The sequence below is a fragment of the Bos indicus genome, chromosome 27 (assembly GCF_029378745.1).
Source record: "Bos indicus isolate NIAB-ARS_2022 breed Sahiwal x Tharparkar chromosome 27, NIAB-ARS_B.indTharparkar_mat_pri_1.0, whole genome shotgun sequence".
In the NCBI taxonomy this organism is placed as follows: domain Eukaryota; kingdom Metazoa; phylum Chordata; class Mammalia; order Artiodactyla; family Bovidae; genus Bos; species Bos indicus.
The window spans coordinates 19,322,415-19,341,355 of NC_091786.1; the positions used below are offsets into that span (position 1 = coordinate 19,322,415).

General features: G+C 35.2%; 1 protein-coding gene across 20 annotated transcripts in view; it reads right to left on the bottom strand.

Moving 5' to 3' along the window:
- Window positions 1–18,941, bottom strand: part of PCM1 (pericentriolar material 1) — an 89,517-nt gene that overhangs the window by 15,819 nt on the left and 54,757 nt on the right. For 13 of the 20 annotated variants that reach the window (XM_070781584.1, XM_070781580.1, XM_070781590.1 and 10 more), the window contains 7 exons: window positions 13,188–13,352; window positions 10,817–10,873; window positions 8,236–8,408; window positions 7,756–7,887; window positions 2,957–3,068; window positions 1,150–1,311; window positions 774–910 (listed from right to left, as the gene is read on the bottom strand). In XM_070781584.1, the coding sequence (XP_070637685.1) occupies window positions 774–910; window positions 1,150–1,311; window positions 2,957–3,068; window positions 7,756–7,887; window positions 8,236–8,408; window positions 10,817–10,873; window positions 13,188–13,352 (938 nt within the window). The remainder of the gene's footprint in view (window positions 1–773; window positions 911–1,149; window positions 1,312–2,956; window positions 3,069–7,755; window positions 7,888–8,235; window positions 8,409–10,816; window positions 10,874–13,187; window positions 13,353–18,941) is intronic. The other 7 variants (XM_070781583.1, XM_070781589.1, XM_070781588.1 and 4 more) reach the window with 1 other exon arrangement.

The following is an 18,941-nucleotide window of genomic DNA, read 5'->3' on the forward strand; positions in this document are numbered from 1 at the left end:
TTACCCTTCGAACTTCCAACAAAATCCAAGCTGTGACCCATGCCTATGACAGTCTGCATAATTGGCCCTTCCTCCTATTCCAACATCATCTCACACGAATTTTCCTATAGCCATATAGTAGTTCCTCCAGTTTCTTCAACATGCCAAGCAAGCTTCTACTTCAAGGCCTTTCTCCGTCTGGAATGATCTTGGCTTAAGCCATCTCTTTATTCACACCTCTGCGTAAATGCTCCTTCTTCAAGAAGACTTCCCTGACCGTCCAGTCAAAAACACACTATCACATCACCATATTTTAATTCTCTGCATGGACTACCTGACATACATCTACTTATATGTTCTATATTTACTTATTTTTTTAAACCCATATTCTCATCCTATCATGTAAACTTCATGAGAGCAAAGGCCTTGACTTGTTCATTATTATGTCCCAACACCTGGCATAAAGTAGGTATTCCACAAAAATTTTTGAATGAATAATGAATCAATGTGTATATGTATAACCATTAAAAAATATGCAATAGAAAAATAGTGATCTAGAAAGATGTTTATGGTATCATTAATATTTGAAAAAAGCAGAATGCACATATATGTGGGCAAAATATTACAGAAAGGTTGACAAAATACTGACAGGTGCTATCTCTGGGTAACATAATTATGAGTGATTTTAGTTTTTTCTTTTATCTATTTTTCTTAATTTACTACAATGGAGTCTTTGGCATGAATTTTAAAATATAAAACAGAACACTTACTTATTTTTAAAAATTATTACTTACCTTCAAAAAAGGAATGACTTCTTTCATAATTGCTTTAATTTGCCGGTCCAGTTGCTGAGTATCAATTCTAGGACACGGGACGGTAGCAACTTCACTCACGGGTTGCTGGGAACTATGATTTTCAATAACAGGAGTTTCTATTTTAAAAGAGAAAATGCTACATTAGCAAATAAAGTCTATGATGTGAAATGTATACATTTATGCAAAATTCTAAAGAACATTGAATTCTGATGATATTATGCTAAAATAACACAAAGGAACATTCATGTAGTTCTAGTACCGCTGATAATTAAAAGTGGTCCAAAAATTCCCATTATACATCAGGTGGGGTTCATAGTTCTTTATATATGGATTTTTAGTCAGTTCAAGAACACACCTTCTAAATTATTACTAATCGTGGTCGTGGCAGCAGCACCATCGTCATCCTCAACGATCCTGCAGGTGCACCTGACGTCTGGACTACTTTCAGCCTCCATCTTCATATGCGTGTAGTCTCTCATTCTGGCTAATGCCTGATCTAAGTGAATCACAGTGTCACCTGTGTACAGAACAAAAATATTTCTAGCAAATATAAAAGCAAACTCTTTTCATGTATCCTATAAAATTTACTAATAAAAATATAATGTCTGAATATAGGGAAGAAAAACTAACTTAACAAGTTTCAGATACTGTACTATTTGGGTACTTGGCATGTATTACCACATGTACTTAATCCTTAAAATAACCCTATATAGTAGATGATAGTACCCTCATTTTCACAGAACTTAAGCAACTGCCCAAGGTTTCACAGCCAGTTAAATATAGAATCAAGAATTGGAACCCAGGTCTCTTAGACTCGTAAGTCCATATGTTATTTCACATAAACAGTACAGCAAAAAATAATTTCAAAATATCATGCAAATTCTGATGTAAATAACCCAACCTAATACAAGCAATTAAGGTAAAGACAAGACCTAAGAATGAGATTTCCCAATTCTCTTTTGCTCACTTCAGACAAAGCTAATGTTGAAGAACTTTAAATAAACAATCAGCTAATGAAACTAAGTAGGTACAACTCAAAATCGCTTGAGAACTCAGTAAGTAAAAAAAAAAAGGGAGAAGGTTGACTATAGATTACCTTTTCTCTATAATGACATGAGCTCAGTACAGACTTGATAAGTGTTAATATTTAATAGATGGGAGCTCCTAGAGAGAGCTAGGGTTTAGAGTCCTCATATTAATACTTAGTAAGGCAAAAGGAAAACTTACTGCTTACTGAAAGGTACCTAACAATACAGCAAGGCTTGACCCTTTTCTTTTGTCATGGAAAAGGCTTTTGAAATCATCTAAATCTTGTTTTCATCATATAAACAAAAACTAGAATTACAGGACATTATTCTAACAACTAAGTGTCCTGGAAGTCTGAATGAGTGAATACTTGGGGACATTTTGATATGCTACAGCCTGGAAAATGAATCAGGTACTTAGACATCTTTCTTTTCTCTAATTTTCTTTCCAAATTTAGGACTTGGGGCTTTTTTCTCTCTGATCTATGAGACTCTCTAAGCTTTTGTTTTACTACTGATGGAAGAAATACAATGTGTCATGCCTTAGAGTTGCCTGGGTTTCCAACGATAGATTATATATGCTAAGAAATTTCAGTTCTTATTGCAAATTACCAAGTTCACATTTTTATTGAAGATGTGACTGGATGAGGCAATGCTACCTCTAAATTCTTCTTACTGATTAACTAGAAAATCTTAAGATGATTTTTATTTTGAAATCCAACATTTAGTAAAAAATGATTTCATTCATTTATTAAACATTAATTGCCTAATATATGTGGCATGTCGTTGTTCTGGCAACTGAGCATTCAGAGTCTCTTCTCACAGAACTGACAACGGATGACTTTCCTCTGAACTTCTATTAAGCATGCTAGAAAACTGCTTATTTTCCACAAGAACATAGCATGGTAAGACCCCATTTACTAAGTATATGCAGAAAGTCAGAAAGATGAGATGACTGGCCCAAAGTCAAAGAGTTAACAGTCAAGAGACGGCTGAATTTAGACTGATGGATGGGTAGTGTTTTAAGTTCACATTCTTTCTACCACACCTTCCCTTTCTAAACTTTTGTTTCCTTATCAATGCAATTCAAAGATTTTATTAAAGTCATGTTCTAAGATTACAAAAAATTCTGCTTACCCAGAACATCTGTTGCAAAAGGCTCACAAGTTGAAGATACACTAGCATTATCAGCATCATTTTGCTCACTTATTTTATGTGTTTCTCTCTCAAAGTTCTTCTCAAAAGTTTCCTAAGTTGTAGTTTAAAAAAACAAAAAAAAAAGTCACTAGTATTGCTTTTAAAATTGTATGGATTAATATTAAAAATGTAACATAGAAACTATTTGCATAAAACACTTCAAACTGTGATATAATGGAAGTTATGAATGGTTGAATGCAGAGTCACAGAGAATATCAAACATCAAGTAGCCTTGCAGAACACGTTGTCATTACTGAGGTGAAAATGCATAGTGCCAGCTAACCACACTCTACCTTGGAAGAGGCAACATTACTCCTACACCCTCGGGGAGATTCTACCTTCAAACTCTAACAGTATCTAATACTTTACTATGATACCTGGTTGTCTCATATCAGAAGAAAAACACTGACGGCACCATTTATATTTTTAAAAATTTTTATTGAAATATAATTTACATACAACAATGCACCCATTAAGTGTACAGTTTGATGAGTTTTGAAAAATATACGCACTGAGGCAACCATCTTTCCTAAAGATAAGACCATTTCCATCAGCCCAGAGAGTTCCTTTGTATCCTCTACTCCCCACTCACATGATTTCTATCACCAGAGATTAGTTTTGCTGTTTCTAGAACCTTATATAAATGGAACCACTCAGTATATACTCTTTAGTGTCTTGCTTCTTTCACTCAGTATGTTTCTGAAATTAATCCATGTTGTTGTGTTTCAGAAGTTCATTATTTTTTAATGGCTGAAATAGTATTCCATTGTATGGATATACCACTGTTTATTTATCCATTTATCTGTTGATGTTTCCAGTTTGAAGCTATATGACTAAAGATGATATTAACATTAGTGTACAAGTATTTGTGGATATGTTTTCATTTCTCTAAGATGAATACCTAGAAAAGAAATTGCTGGGTCACATGCCAAGTTTATGTTTAACTTTACAAGAACTGCCCAACTGCCTTCCAAAGTGGTTGTTACAATTTTTACAATCCTACAAGCAGTATGAAAGTTCCAACTGTTTCAAGTGCACACCAATACTTCTTATTGTCCATCTTTTAGATGTCTAAAAGCTTTTTTAGATAGCTTTTCTAGCAGGTGTGAGGTAGAATCTCATGTGGTTTTAATTTGCACACTGGCCATTTATATATATTCTTTTGTGAAACACATGTTCAAATCTCCTGCCCATTTTTATGAGCTGATTTTTTTTTCTGGATGCACCCCATGGAATATGGAATCCTTGTTCCCCAACCAGGGATTGAACCCAGGCCTCCTGCACTAGAAGCATGAAGCCATAACCACTGGACTGCCAGGGAGTCCCTTGAGTTGATTTCTTACAATTAAAGCCCTTTCTATAGTTAGGCTTTTTATACAGTCATTTGCCAGATATATGTACTAAGGCTGTTATCTCCTAATGGTACCTTTTGAAAAGCAGAAGGATTTTACTTTGATGAAGTCCAATTTATTTTTTTCCTTTCATATTTAGTGCTATGTCCTACAAAATCTCTCTCATGTCAAAATCATAGTTTTTTTTTTTCTAAGTTTTATAGTTTTAACTTTTCCAGTACTGTTGTTCTTTAGTGACTCTTTTGAGACCCCATGGACTGTAGCCTGTCAGGCTCCTCTGTCCATGGAATTTCCCAGGCAAGAATACTGGAGTGGGTTGCCATTTCCTCCTCCAGGGAATCTTCCGGATCCAGCGGTCGAACCTGTGTCTCCTGCATTGGAAGGTGGGTTCTTTACCACTGAGCCACCAGAGAAGTTCCTTCTACTACTATAAAGTAGTTTCAAATTAATTTTTGTGTACAGTATGAGTAGGAGGGAGTATCAATTATATTTTGACTGCAACTCATCTCAAAACTATCTTCTTTCCAAGTTATTGATCTTTTAAAGTTTCTCTTAAATTATGAAATGAAAGGCCTGTCCCTGATTAAAGGAAATTCTGGCATAAGGGAACATGTTTTAAGAAATGGAAACATTTTGTTACGCCTTCAAGCAATACCCAAAGTTAGATGTGACTTTGCCATTTTACAGCACCTGGAGTCGATGATGGAAACTGTCTCTTCCTCTTCCTAAACCTCAATTCCTCATCCTCCTTAATTTATAATCTCCAGATGACTACTTCAATTCTCTCTTTCATGGCATGGAAATGTTTACATGCCCTAAAAGGTATCTGAAAACCTCCATAAATGGAACTCCAAGGACCCTGGCTTAGTAACATGGAGAATGAGACTCTATATCCACCCAATATGGTAACCACTAGCCATGCAGCTAGTTAAACAACACTTAAAATTTAGTTCCTCAATCCCATTAGCCACATTAGTGCTCGAAAGCCACATGTGCTAATAGATACTGTACTAGACAATGCAGATTGTAAGACATTTGGAACATTCTAGTGGCTAGCACTGCTCTGGATCTGTGGATATGAACACTGGACATTGTGCTAGCACTGCTGCTGACTAAATGACATAAATAAAGGGAAGATGATGATATAAATGAAGAATTTACGTTTTAGATGAAAAATTAAAGAACTGATTTATTTATTTAAAAGTAATTCTAAGTATAGTTATTTGTGCCAAGTCCCTATGGTAATGGAATGAATTTTTGTGTCCCTCACAAAATTTATATATTGAAGTTCAACTCCCAAAGTGGAGATATTAGGAGGCAGGGCAGCTGAGAGGTAGTCAGGTTTAGATGAAGTCACCAGGGTAGAGTCCCCTTGATGACCCTTTTAAGACAAGGAAGAGACATCAGAGCTTTCTCTCACTGCACAAGGATACAGGGAGAAGGTGGCCATCTGCAAGCCAGGAAGAGGGTCCACACCAAGAACCGAGTCTGCCGGTACAACATTCTCAGGACTTCCTAGCCTCCAGAATCGTGAGAAATAAATCTCTCTCGTTTAAGCCATCCAGTCTACAGTATTTTGTTGAACCAGCCTAAGCTAAGACACCTACTTACAAAGTATTACTACATCTTTAAATCTTATTTAACTTTAAAAGCTTGTCAGGTTAATTATATCATAAGTTGTAGCTCAATTTTCCAAATGTATTGTGCAAAACAATGGGCTCAAATCCTTTAAAATAACTGGAAGTAATGCTGCCTATATGAAATTTGGATAAAAAGAAAGGCGCTAGAGTTAAGGATATAAAATTACTAAAAAAGATTTTTCAAAAAAGACATTCTTCATGCTCTCTCAGTCATTTCAAGGCTAATAAATTTAATATAAGCTAGTATCTCCTATGTTTTATGTATACAGCTGGAACACTTCATTTCCCACCAAAAAAGACAACACAATTTTCAACTGGTTACAATAACAATTAATTCCAAGTACCAATCTGTTACATTAACTTATATTTGATAATAAAGTCAATCAAAACCATGTACTTTTTGTACACAGGTTTATGTTCATAGTAGTTTAAGGGCTGGAGCCTGGTGAAGAAAAATTTTAAGCAGAAAAGATGACTTGGGGAAGTACCATTTTAAACACAAGAGCAAAAATAGAGCAAAAATTTAGAAGTCCTCAATAATTCTAAGGAAGTTACTATACATGAAGAAAAGATGATCATCTCTGGAGAAAACACTATCTTTTCAGGAAAAAAGCTTATGTTATCATATTAACCATGGGAAGAAACACAATAATATGCTTCCAACTTCATAATCATAGTAGACATTTGCTAATCAATTATGGTACTCTGATCCATGAATATCCAGGTGCTGAAGGTGGTATAAAAAAGAACATACTTGCTATCCCAGGACCACATACATACAATCTTTTAAAATAGAATCAGGATCTGAACCTTTAAACAGGTGATTTCCAAGTGAGCTCATTACCTCCTCAGTCTCTTAGCAGTTGGCATACATTCAATCCACTATGTGCAAAGTAGGTGCTACTTGGAGAATATAGTTTATTGAAAATATATACTTCCCTCATCAGTCTTTCATTTCCAGGCCCTTTTTACTTTACTCAAAATTTTCTTCAACAGTTTTAATACATTAAATTACATTTTCTTCTAGGCTTTTTTTGGTCTAGCTTCTCTTCTAACCTAAAAACATAATTTATCTTGTATTTATTCAACGGTTCTGTGATCTAATTGCTGTATGATTTACTCAAATGTCTTGAATGAACACAGCAATTTTTACTAAATGTGTGAGTGAGTGAAAGTTGGTTAGTCATGTCTGACTCTTTTGTGACCCCATGGACTATACAGTGCATGAAACTCTCTAGGCCAGAATACTGGAGTGGGTAGCCTTTCCCTTCTCCAGGGGATCTTCCCAACCCAGGGACTGAACCCAGGTCTCCGGCATTTCAGGTGGATTCTGTACCAGCTGAGCCACAAGGGAAGCCCAAGAATACTGGAGTGGGTAGCCTGTCCCTTCTCCAGTGGATCTTTCTGACCCAGGAATCGAACCAGGGTCTCCTACATTACAGGCAGATTCTTTACTAACTGAGCTATTACGACTCAACTCCTGTACTGGACAAAGGAGATATAAATACAGTTATTTTAGACCTTATAAGCTATCATTTCTATATAACTTTCGGTGTTTGACTGCTGTCATATTTTGACTGAATTTTATACCTCACCTCAAAATTAAGCAATACATTACACTTAGCTTTTGAAAAAAGCTAAAAACTAAATACATAGCATATAATCACAATTTATTAACAAACTACTTAACTTTTGTTCACTGCATATTGAAATTATGTCTACATTTCATTAATCATTATCAGCTTACATCATCAGTAGTAGCAAGGCTTTCACTGGGAGTAAGTTCTGAGTTGGATGCTATCCAAGTACCAGAATTCACGGACTTTATATTTTCTCCTTCTTTTTCATGGTTCTCAGAAATATGCCTGGATACTATGTCCTAAAATAAGGAGAGAAGATAGCTATTTATGAAAAACATTTGTGTTTAATCACAAAATTAAAAGTAAAAGCAGACAGCAAAACAAAGGCAATCCTCCCAACCTCAAAGATTAACTATGAGAAAGATATAACAGGACAATACAATGAAAAACTGTCAGAAAAAGACTTTTATCTAAAGCCACTTAAGCTATATAAGAAAATTATTAAAATGGCATGGAAATACATAAAGAAACAGATTGAAATACTTATGGAACAAGGACATACTTCAATTTAAGAAAGTAAACAGAAAGAATTGGGAAAATTGGCAGTACCAGAAAGCAGAGGAAAGAGAATCTTAGGTACAAGATACCTGCAATGCATATAAGGCCCTCTGTCTCAAATAGTCTGTATTAAGTAGCTGAAGCTCATGGAAGAGTTCAATAAGAAAATGTGGACGAGATTCATTTTGAGAAATCAACGTAGCTACTTCAGAATAAATGGTATCCCGCAAAGCTTCGAACATGGAAAAATCACTACTGGTTTCTGGAAGATATTAAAGATCAGAAAGTTAATATTGGCGAAATATATTCCTATTTCTATTAACTTGCATCATTGCTCTCAACTTTAAATTACTTAAAAATCAGAACACAATTCTATCGCAGAGCTTTTAAAGTAAAAAAAGAATCTTCATAATTACCAGGATAAAGATAATTCAAAAATCTCAAGATACATACTACTTACTAGAGAAATAACATTATCTAGCATCACTTAGACCAAAGTTATTTCTCAGTGAAAAATATCTGGAAAATTTTACATGTTTTATAGGAATAATCAGTGGAAATCTTTCAGCACTTGAATAAAATAAGTGAATTGAAAATTATTTTCTTTTTTTGCTAATATGAACTTTTTTACAGAAAAGGAAATTTATTTTGTTAATGTTGAGAACAAACTAAATGCTGCCAAGGAGACCTACTACTTTAAGGTTTATCTAGTTAGATCTACTGATTCTCAAATCTCTACTATCCTGCTGTACTGATGAAAAACTGAATTTGTAAATGTAACAAAATAGGTACAATTTTACTACAGTGTCTTACTGACACACTCAGTATAAGCTGAAGCAAGCAGTGACCCAAATGAACTTTTCAGTTACCCAGAATTAGGTATCACTCTATTATTTAGCAACACTTCTGCTGCATGTATTTATTTATAACAAAGAGTTATCACACTTAAAGGTATACAGCCATACCTTTACTTTTAAAAACACAAATTAGGAACTGATCCCATTTTGAGTTCTCTACGAAAAAAAAATTTCCACACAAATTAGGAACTGATCCCATTTTGAGTTCTCTACGAAAAAAACATTTCCAAGTGTTCTTCTAGCTATCAAACTCTATAAACTTTCTAGAGTAATAGTAGAACCACAAATAGATAAATACTTAAGTTTAAGTTCATTTTAGCTCACAGAAAGTAGTGCTAAATTTTCACAACAGGGAATTTGAAATGTTAAGTGTTTTAATACACTGTGCTTTCAAATAAATATTGCAAGATCATTAAGATTTAATTCACTTTTTCCAAGAAAGAAATTTTCAAAATGCAAAGCAAATGTGGTTTAATGAAAAAACTTTCCATTAACTTGCTAAGCAAATTAACATCCTCGGGCCTCAATTTCCACAAGTATAAGATGATAAGGATAATAAATATACAATGTCCCTACCGTGCCTCAGATATTTATGAGTATAAAATGAAATGATATACTATGATGCACTGTTACTATAAAAATATTTATTATGAGCAGGAACTGGAACTATCTCTGTAGGAAATTTCTACTTATAGGAAAAATCCAGATAAGATGTGACAGCATACAAACTTTCCCAATTCATACACTATATTGTAATTTGATCAGTTGTTTTAAAAAATGATTTTTAAATGGTTTCTTATATCTTAAAGATGTAAGAACAAAGCATATTTAATGATATCTTTCATACCTTCATTATGTGATAAAATGATCACTCTAAATTATATATCAGTAAAGATTAAATTATTTCCAAATAATGAATTATAGCAGACATATACTTCATCCTTACAATAGAGAAGTCGAAAGTTTTTACCATTCTCTTTCTGGACTGAGGTGCACTAGTTTAAGCTAGAAAAATCTCTGACCTCAGCCAGTTTTCTATGACTCCATCTTGTTTTTATCCTACTTTCTTCAGAGTTCTTTTCTTTAGGAAGTGCCACTGATATATTTAACTTCATCTGTGATAGATCCTTGTTTTGTGTTTTTTTTTCCTTTAAATTCTCCTAAAGGTTCATAACAGGCTTTTCTTTTTCACTCATGTGTAGCAGAGGAGGCATTAAAGAATATTTACAATTCTAAATCATACATGTCTAATAAATATTCATAGTTTAAAGACAAAAATAGCATTATGCAGTTTTCCATGACCTTTATTAATCATGGTATTTACATGTCATAGTTGTTTTGTTCAATGGTTTATTTTTTTACACGTGTGGACTGGTAAGAAAAAAATAACTACAACAGAAGTCATACACAATACTTAACACTGTAAATCACAGCTAAGAATAAAAACAACTGTATTTTTGTTTCCAAAAATATTAATGCTCATAAGCATTTAAAGAATACAAAATAAATAACTTCAAATAAAACATTAAATTACAAAAAAAGTTTTCTATTACCTACATGAATGTGTTGGTTATGTTACACACACTACAGAAAATGAAAGTAAGAGAAAAGCAGGCAATTTTACCAATTAAGAATTATAAATGAAAAGCTTCAGAATTTAATGGGTATGAATTCTCTTTCACTTTTACCAGCCAAATAACATATACACACTAAACTGAATCTAAAAAATAATTAGAACAATAAAACTAAGGATTTTTAGGACCAATGGTAAAAGTTAACAAAAAGCGGACACCAGAACTAAGCAGATTGTTACCTGGCGCTTCATTGCATGCATTTCTGTTAGACTGCTGTAGTATTCTCCTAGCATGTGCTGTAGGAAAGGGCAGACATAAGGATGAACATAAAATGTGTATGAATAGTAAAGACAGGGTCTATAATATGAATAAATGAATGAAAAAAAAAGAAGCAAATTTCTTTAAAATCATTTGCCTGAACTGAAATGTTATCACAAGGTATGGTTTATGCTCTATTTAAAAATAATCTCTTTGGAGAAAATATCAAATGATCTGCTATAAACTTGTGTTGATATGACTGATATGACTCTCATATAGTAAACTTTTACCATTCACTCTTAGAAGCGTACACATCAAGGCAACTTCCCACAGTCCTCGAGGGACAAGAGGACTGTACTGAATCGTATACAGTTCAATACTAGCAGCCTTAGATGTTACAATCAAATGATCATGTAACAAAAAACTACTATTACATGCTACAAAGAACTTTAGGGTAATGGTTAAAACTAAAATTAAGTCTTCTACAAAATAGGAATATTTATATTATTCAAACTTGTTTTAGTTCATCAAAATTTGATGGTTATGTTTCTAAGTGACAGTAATAAGATCTGAAGTACTATGACCAACTATCAACTATTTAGGTAATGATAATTAATTTATTAAGCCTATCAATTTAGTGCCCTTCCCCAACCCTCACCTAACTGTCTGTTTGATGACATCACTATTTGATAAAGATAGTGAAAGGAGATGGAAACTACAAAATTTCAATAAAATGCTGGGGTCAGAACAACAGAATTAATATATTTGACAAAAGGATCCTGGACTTAAGAGACTAAGATTGAAACTTCAGCTCTATCATTTGCTAGCAATATGACCTTGAAGAAGTCATTTCAAAATATGAAAAATAAATATTCATTGTAAGTTTTAGAAAATATAAAGGAGTTTATTTTTTATATATAATTTATTTTATTTTTTAACTTTACAATATTGTACTGGTTTTGCCATATATCAACATGAATCCGCCACAGGTATACATAAAACCATTATTAATACTTTGATGTTCTTACACTTTTTTTTTCATCCAGATTTTTGTTTAAAATAGTTGGAATCACAATGTTTGGTCAACACCTAAATCCCAACTTCTTCTTTCACTTTTGTTTCCTTTAGGATGCATGCCTAAAAGTACAATTACTGAGTTAAAGGCATGACTTTTTTCCCAAGAACCAGTTAAACCAGATCAGTTTATATTACTGGTCCTTTATGAGCACTGAGAAAAAATAGGTACTCCCTGTGATAATGTTTCCTCATCTACAAAATAAAAAATAAATTCACAGGATTATGAAGTTCAAATGACATAAGTAATTAATTTGTAAACAGTGAAGCATAATATAAATGGTAGCTGCTATTATCATTTTCACGAAAGGTCTTAGGGACAACTGAAAATTTAGAGTCCATATTTACTGACTCTTTCTCCATATTTCTTTGAGATGTACTTACTCTTTATAAATTAGGAAAGTACTAGTATGTATTTAAACTAAAATGGTGGCAAATACATGACTCCATTCATTCAATAAACACTCACTGAGTGCCTACCATGTGTCAGGTACCACGCTAACATTTAAGATACAAATATGAAAAAATATTATCTATTGCCAAGGGACTCAAAAAAGCAATACAGACACTAAACAGGTGAATACTGTATAATGTAATACAGGCAACAGAAGAGGTTTACACAGGCTTTGACAGAAAAACAAAAAGGAAAAGGGAACCTATCCCTGCTTGGACTTGGATATAATTACAGAATTAAGATTTTATTTAAGAGCCAGCAGAGAAAAGGGCTTACAAAGAAAAGGACTTGAGGCAAAAAAGGCAACTGTCAAGGTGAGACAACTCTTGCGGTGGCTATGAAAAAATGTCAGTGAGAGTCAAGTTCAAGGCAGAGGGTATGAGAAAGGAGTCTGGAGAGGCAGGCAGGAAGGAATCAAATCTCTGCTGGCCAGACATGTTGCATTAAGACAACAGGACATTGTCCTGTAGGCATGGTTGAAGACCAAAGATCTTAAGCAGGGGAATGGTAAGATTTTATATGGAATTCTTATTCAGATAATATTATCAGAATTTCAAATTAGGAGAACCAAATTAATGTCAACTAAGTTTGTTTATTCAGAGTTTTATCAAAATGCATCAAAGACAATATCACAGTAACAATAAAATATATTAATATTTCCAGTTTACATTTTTGGTGTCAAGAATTGTGTACTTACACTCTACTATAACACCTTATACATGATAGGAAAGTGTGACAGATCAATTTTCAGCTAGTTGTAATATAGCTTTTCAAATCTAGGATGAATAAATCCTTAAATTAAAACAAACCAAAACAGAACATACCTGAAGATATTTCTGTAGACCTACTACATCTTATGACTTTTTCCAGCTGCTCATGTTTCTTTCTGCTGAGTACTTTTGCTTGAACAGGCTCTTCGGTCTGGGCTGAATGTCTGTTTCTACTTTTGCAAGGTTCACATGTGCTAGACACACTGGCACTTTCATACCCTTGAGTAAAAAAATTGACAACTGTTATCAGTTGCAACTAACTCAAACTGAAAGGGAAACTGATTTCCATAGTGAAATAGTACGAGTAACTTAATTTATAATGTTGTGAGGGCTTTGTTTAAGAAGAAATCAAAAGAGTAAAGAATATGTCTTAGAAATATCTTTGTAATAATCTTTGGAGGCATGGGGTAACAGTAATAAATTCTAACACTTCACTGTCCTTTGATATTCACCTCAGTGAATATATCCCCAACTCGAACTACATGGTAGACCTCACATAACCCAAATTCTCTACTAGACTCCAAGTTAACAATTTTTCAATATTAGTAAATGTAAGAATCATATCTAGTCTATATACGTCCATAATAGAAGAATAAAGCGTTTGATCATATGCCTTTTGTAAATAATATGACTTGGTCTAAAAATTCTTTCCCATCCATGGTGGTGGTTTAGTTGCTAAGTTGTGTCCAACTCTTGTGATCCCATAGACTGCAGCCTGCCAGTCTTCTCTGTCCATGGGATTCTCCAGGCGAGACTACTGGAATGGGTTGCCATTTCCTTCTCCAGAGGATCTTCCCAATCCAGGAATTAAACCTGGGTCTCTTTCATTGCAGGCAGATTCTTTACCGGCTGAGCTATAAAGGAAGTGCTACCCCAACCATAGGTTATACATACATTCTATTAAATTTTCCAAGCTTCGTTGTTAATCTTTTTTACATTTGCTTTTTGGTATCTAGCACAAGGTAGAAATTCAACTTAATTTTGTTCCACATGAAGAGCTGATTGATTATACCTATATTTTTCCCACTGAATTAAAATGCAAGCTTGGTCGATACATTAAATCTCCTTATTTGTTGGGTTTTATTTCTGGACATTCCATCTGTTTTAATTATTCCAATGCCACAGAAGTTTCACAGTATGTTTAAACATCTGGTAAGGCAACTCCTATCTACCTTCTTTTCTTAGCTAATTTTGGACATCTGTCCTTCCATATAAGCTTTGAAATCTTTTGCCCCCGGTTTAAAAAACAATCCATGGAGATTCAAAATGGAATCTCACTTGAAGTATTTATTAATTTGCAGAGAATTGACATTAAATAATTTTACACATTCTAACTTAAGAATACAATTATGTTTTATATTTGCTCAATCTTATTTCATGTTCTTCAAAGTTTTTCTATAGATCTAGTACATTTCTTGCTAAATTTATTCCTTAGCATTTTTTGTCCCAGTAGCTCTGGATACTACTATGAAGAAAATACTCTCCACCACTTCCATTTCTACTGGGTATTATTAATACTATGATAAATACTTATACACTTACTTCATAACCTTACTTCATAATTACTTAAGTTAACTTAGGTAGCTATTTTCCAGTGTCTCTTGGGCTAGCTTAGAAAAAAATAAAAAATCTGCTTTCCTCCTTTTCAAACATTATTCCAATCATTTAATCTAGTCAAGATAATTTACGAAAAAATGCTTAATAATGATGGTGGCAGAGAGGGAATCTCAGTTAATTTCTGTCTCTGGAATATTTTCATTACAACAGTGCTTGTAACTGGCATCAGCTAACAGCTTTTATTATATTTAAATAACTGCCTCCCTTTTTAGGTGCATTTTCGTTAGGAATGATGTAAAATTTTATCTAATCTACTGCTATGACTACATGATTTGTCCTGTAATGTATTTGATACAATAAATTATGCTGACAGATTTCCTGATAATAAATCATGATTACATTTTGACATTCTAATATTCTTTTGAGAGACTGGCAGATTAAATCTGCTAATATTTTACTTCTGAATTTATATTAACAAATGAGATTAAACTACTGCTTTCTTTACTGAACTGTTACCTCTCCTTTTCACAGGTCTCTATCTCATTCATACGTTGTTTCTATGAAGATAGGATACACCAACATTTTTTTTCATCTTGACAGATAAAGATGAGCTCTTTGTCAGAGAAAAGGACTCTTTGAGGGTGTGTACATTCTCTCTGTATCTCCTGGCTAGAAAACAATCTGCAATCTTAAGTCTTCCTTCATTAAAGATACTCTTTTATTATTTAATAATTGCCTTCTCATCTGTTTTTTTCCTTCTTTAGAACTCCTTGTGTTATCAGCTCCCAAGATTTGTCTTTATGCCTCTAATCATTTCCCTCTTTCTTTTATTTCTTAGTACTTTCTGGCTTTCCTGGTGGCCCCAATGGTAAAGAATCCACCTGCAATGCAGGAGATGTGGGTTCGATCCCTGGGTTGGGAAGGTCCCCTGGAGGAAGTCATGCAACCCACTCCAGTATTCTTGCCTGGAGAAACCCCATGGACAGAGGAGCCTGATAGGCTGCAGTCCATGGTGTCACAAAGAGTCAGACACGACTGAGCAACTAAACACGGCGCGGCACTTTCTGCTCTGTGCAATGACACAGTTCTTCCCTTTGATTTTTTAGGCCAGTAATTTGGAACTTAACAGCATTCATCCTCTTTTCCAAATAATCTAGACATTAAATGTGAAAATCATTTTTTCTAGTTCTAAAGAATTTATAATTCAACTTGCTTTTTAAAAATAATTCTATTTAAGTATTCTTATTTCACTCAAGTGAGTATTTCCTTCAATAATTCTGTTTTTACTAGACTTTACCTGTTCCAGTGGTCAGCTTCTATGTCTTCTCTCTGACTGCTGCTCCCTTCTATGTGCATTGTTATATTCACTAGATTAGTCATGACTCTCATCTACCCATAGGGCTGGACCCAACTGCTGGGGAGCTTTATTGGCAGCACACCGATAGTGCCTGGAAGTCTCATGACTACACTGAAGCAATGTTCTGGCTAGTAAGTTGTCAGCCTCCCATCAAGACAGTAAAAGGAAGCCTCTCGATTCCTCAGTCTCGTCAGTTGCAAAGGTATATGCTCTACCATGTTCAGGGTAGGCAGGATGCCACCTCCTTTTCCAATGACACCCTTTCCCATTAGTACCTTGAAGTGGCAAAAAACTGCTACTCTTGGAAGGGAACGAGGTGCCCTTCTCACAGAAGGGGTTGCATGGGTTTCCTCCAACCAAGTTTTCTCCAAGAACCACAGAGCTCTGACTTTTGCTCCAGACACTCTTTGCAAGAGCCAGCAGATTCTAAAGCATTGCTGTTTCTACCTCCAGATCACAACAGCTGCTGTTAGTAATAAATAAGTTCCCAAGATACTGTCAGTTTATTTTCTGTGATATCCTATCTGGATTCAACTTCCCTTTCTTTCTCTAAAACCATCTTTCAAGTCAGGACTTCATCATCTCATACATAGGTTCCTGATTTCTTTGTCGGTCTCCCAGATTCTCCAGCTACCCTAACTCATTTTGCATGAAGCTTATTAGAAAAAGAGCTCTCTTGGTTAATATGGACTATTACACAAAACAGCAATAAAAGGTATGCTTGCCAAAAGTAACAGGTAAAATGATATGAATGGTTGTACTATTGCTCATTTAATTAACAGCAAACATAGATCAAAGAAAATGAAATATGTTATTCTAGTAAGAAAAGCTTCCCCAGCGGCGCAGCGGTAAAGAATCCACCTACCAATGCAGGAGACATGGGTTTGATCCCTGGGTCAAGAACATCATCTGGAGGAGGGCATGGCAACCCACTCCAGTATTTTTGCCTAGAGAATCCCATAAACAAGAGGAGCCTCATGGGCTATGGTCCATAGGGTCACAAAGAGTCAGACATGACTGACTAAGCACATATTCTAATAAGAATATTTATATAAATGAAATTAAGTTTCTGACTGCTATTACAGAATCATGTGAAAAGTGCCAAATGAATTCTAATCAAAATTAAAATATGTATTATGCAGCATACACAAAATTCTCTTTAGGGAGCAGTTAATTCCCCAACAGTTAAAAAAAAAAAAAAAATTCAGTCATCCTCCAAAGAGTTGAAATTGTTGAGAGAAACATGCTATAACTTTTAAGATGTTACCAAAATGGGGGGGTGGGGGGGCAGGGCGGGGAAACCATGGTTTTACATGAGTCTCGCTGCCGTCTATGGGGTCGCACAGAGTAGGGCACGACTGAAGCAACTTAGCAGCAGCAGCAGCAGATTTAAAATATCAAGGGCTAGATTTCCAAAATTAGGGTACTACTGTTGACTAGTTTCTCTTTGGAGCACTTTAATAGTAATTCTCCAGGAAAGCAGGAGATTTAAAGTTAGTAATATTTCAGAGTAACACTCGCCAGGCCAGCTGATATAACAACAGCAATAACAACTATGATGTTCCTTATTATCAGTTCAGTTCAGTTGCTCAGTCGTGTCTGACTCTTTGTGACCCCATGAATCGCAGCACGCCAGGCCTCCCTGTCCATCACCAACTCCTGGAGTTCACTCAGACTCACATCCATCGAGTTGGTAATGCCATCCAGCCATCTCATCCTCTGTCGTCCCCTTCTCCTCCTGCCCCCTATCCCTCCCAGCATCAGAGTCTTTTCCAATGAGTCAACTCTTTGCATGAGGTGACCAAAGTATTGGAGTTTCAGCTTTACCATCATTCCTTCCAAAGAAATCCCTGGACTGATCTCCTTTATGATGGACTGGTTGGATCGCCTTGCAGTCCAAGGGACTCTCAAGAGTCTTCTCCAACACCATAGTTCAAAAGCATCAATTCTTTGGCGCTCAGCTTTCTTCACAGTCCCAATTCTCACATCCATACATGACTAATGGAAAAACCATAGCCTTGACTAGACGGACCTTTGTTGGCAAAGTAATGTCTCTGCTTTTCAATATGCTATCTAGGTTGGTCATAACTTTCCTTCCAAGGAGTAAGCGTCTTTTAATTTCATGGCTGCAATCACCATCTGCAGTGATTTTGGAACCCCCCAAAATAAAAGTCTGACACTGTTTCCACTGTTTCCCCACCTATTTCCCAGGAAGTGATGGGACCAGATGCCATGATCTTCGTTTTCTGAATGTTGATCTGTAAGCCAACTTTTTCACTCTCCTCTTTCACTTTCATCAAGAGGCTTTTTAGTTCCTCTTCACTTTCTGCCATAAGGGTGGTGTCATCTGCATATCTGAGGTTATTGATACTTCTCCCTTATTCATATAAGGGGGTTATTTCCTGTCTCACGTCATCATTCCTTCCCTTACCTCCTTTCTGTTTTCCTCAGCACAAGTGGCTGCCACAGCCAGTTGAGTCGCCATTATAGGGAAACAGCTTGGCCATGGCCTCCTAGAGACCTTCCATGTTCCCACACAGAAAAGGATCGAATCATCAATGAATCTAAGTCTTGGGAGAAGGCCTTATTGTCCCCCTGTAACATGGAACACAGGAACCTCCCTCTCTCTCTCCCCTGAAAGGTTTCATGAAAGGATCTCTCATCTCCTCCTAGGCTCTGATAAAATATAAGACCAAGTTTGGCTCATACCACTGAGGACACAGCTCCTTTCTGTACTGCAGCTTAGCTACAGCACAGCACTGGCTCCGAAGTTACAGGGCATCCCACCACTCATGATGCAACCGCTGTCTCGGTGTCGCCCTTGTGGTGGAATAAGGGACACGGGGAGCTGGCGCTTTTGGCCACCCTTCCTTTCTCTGACTTTGTGAGCAATA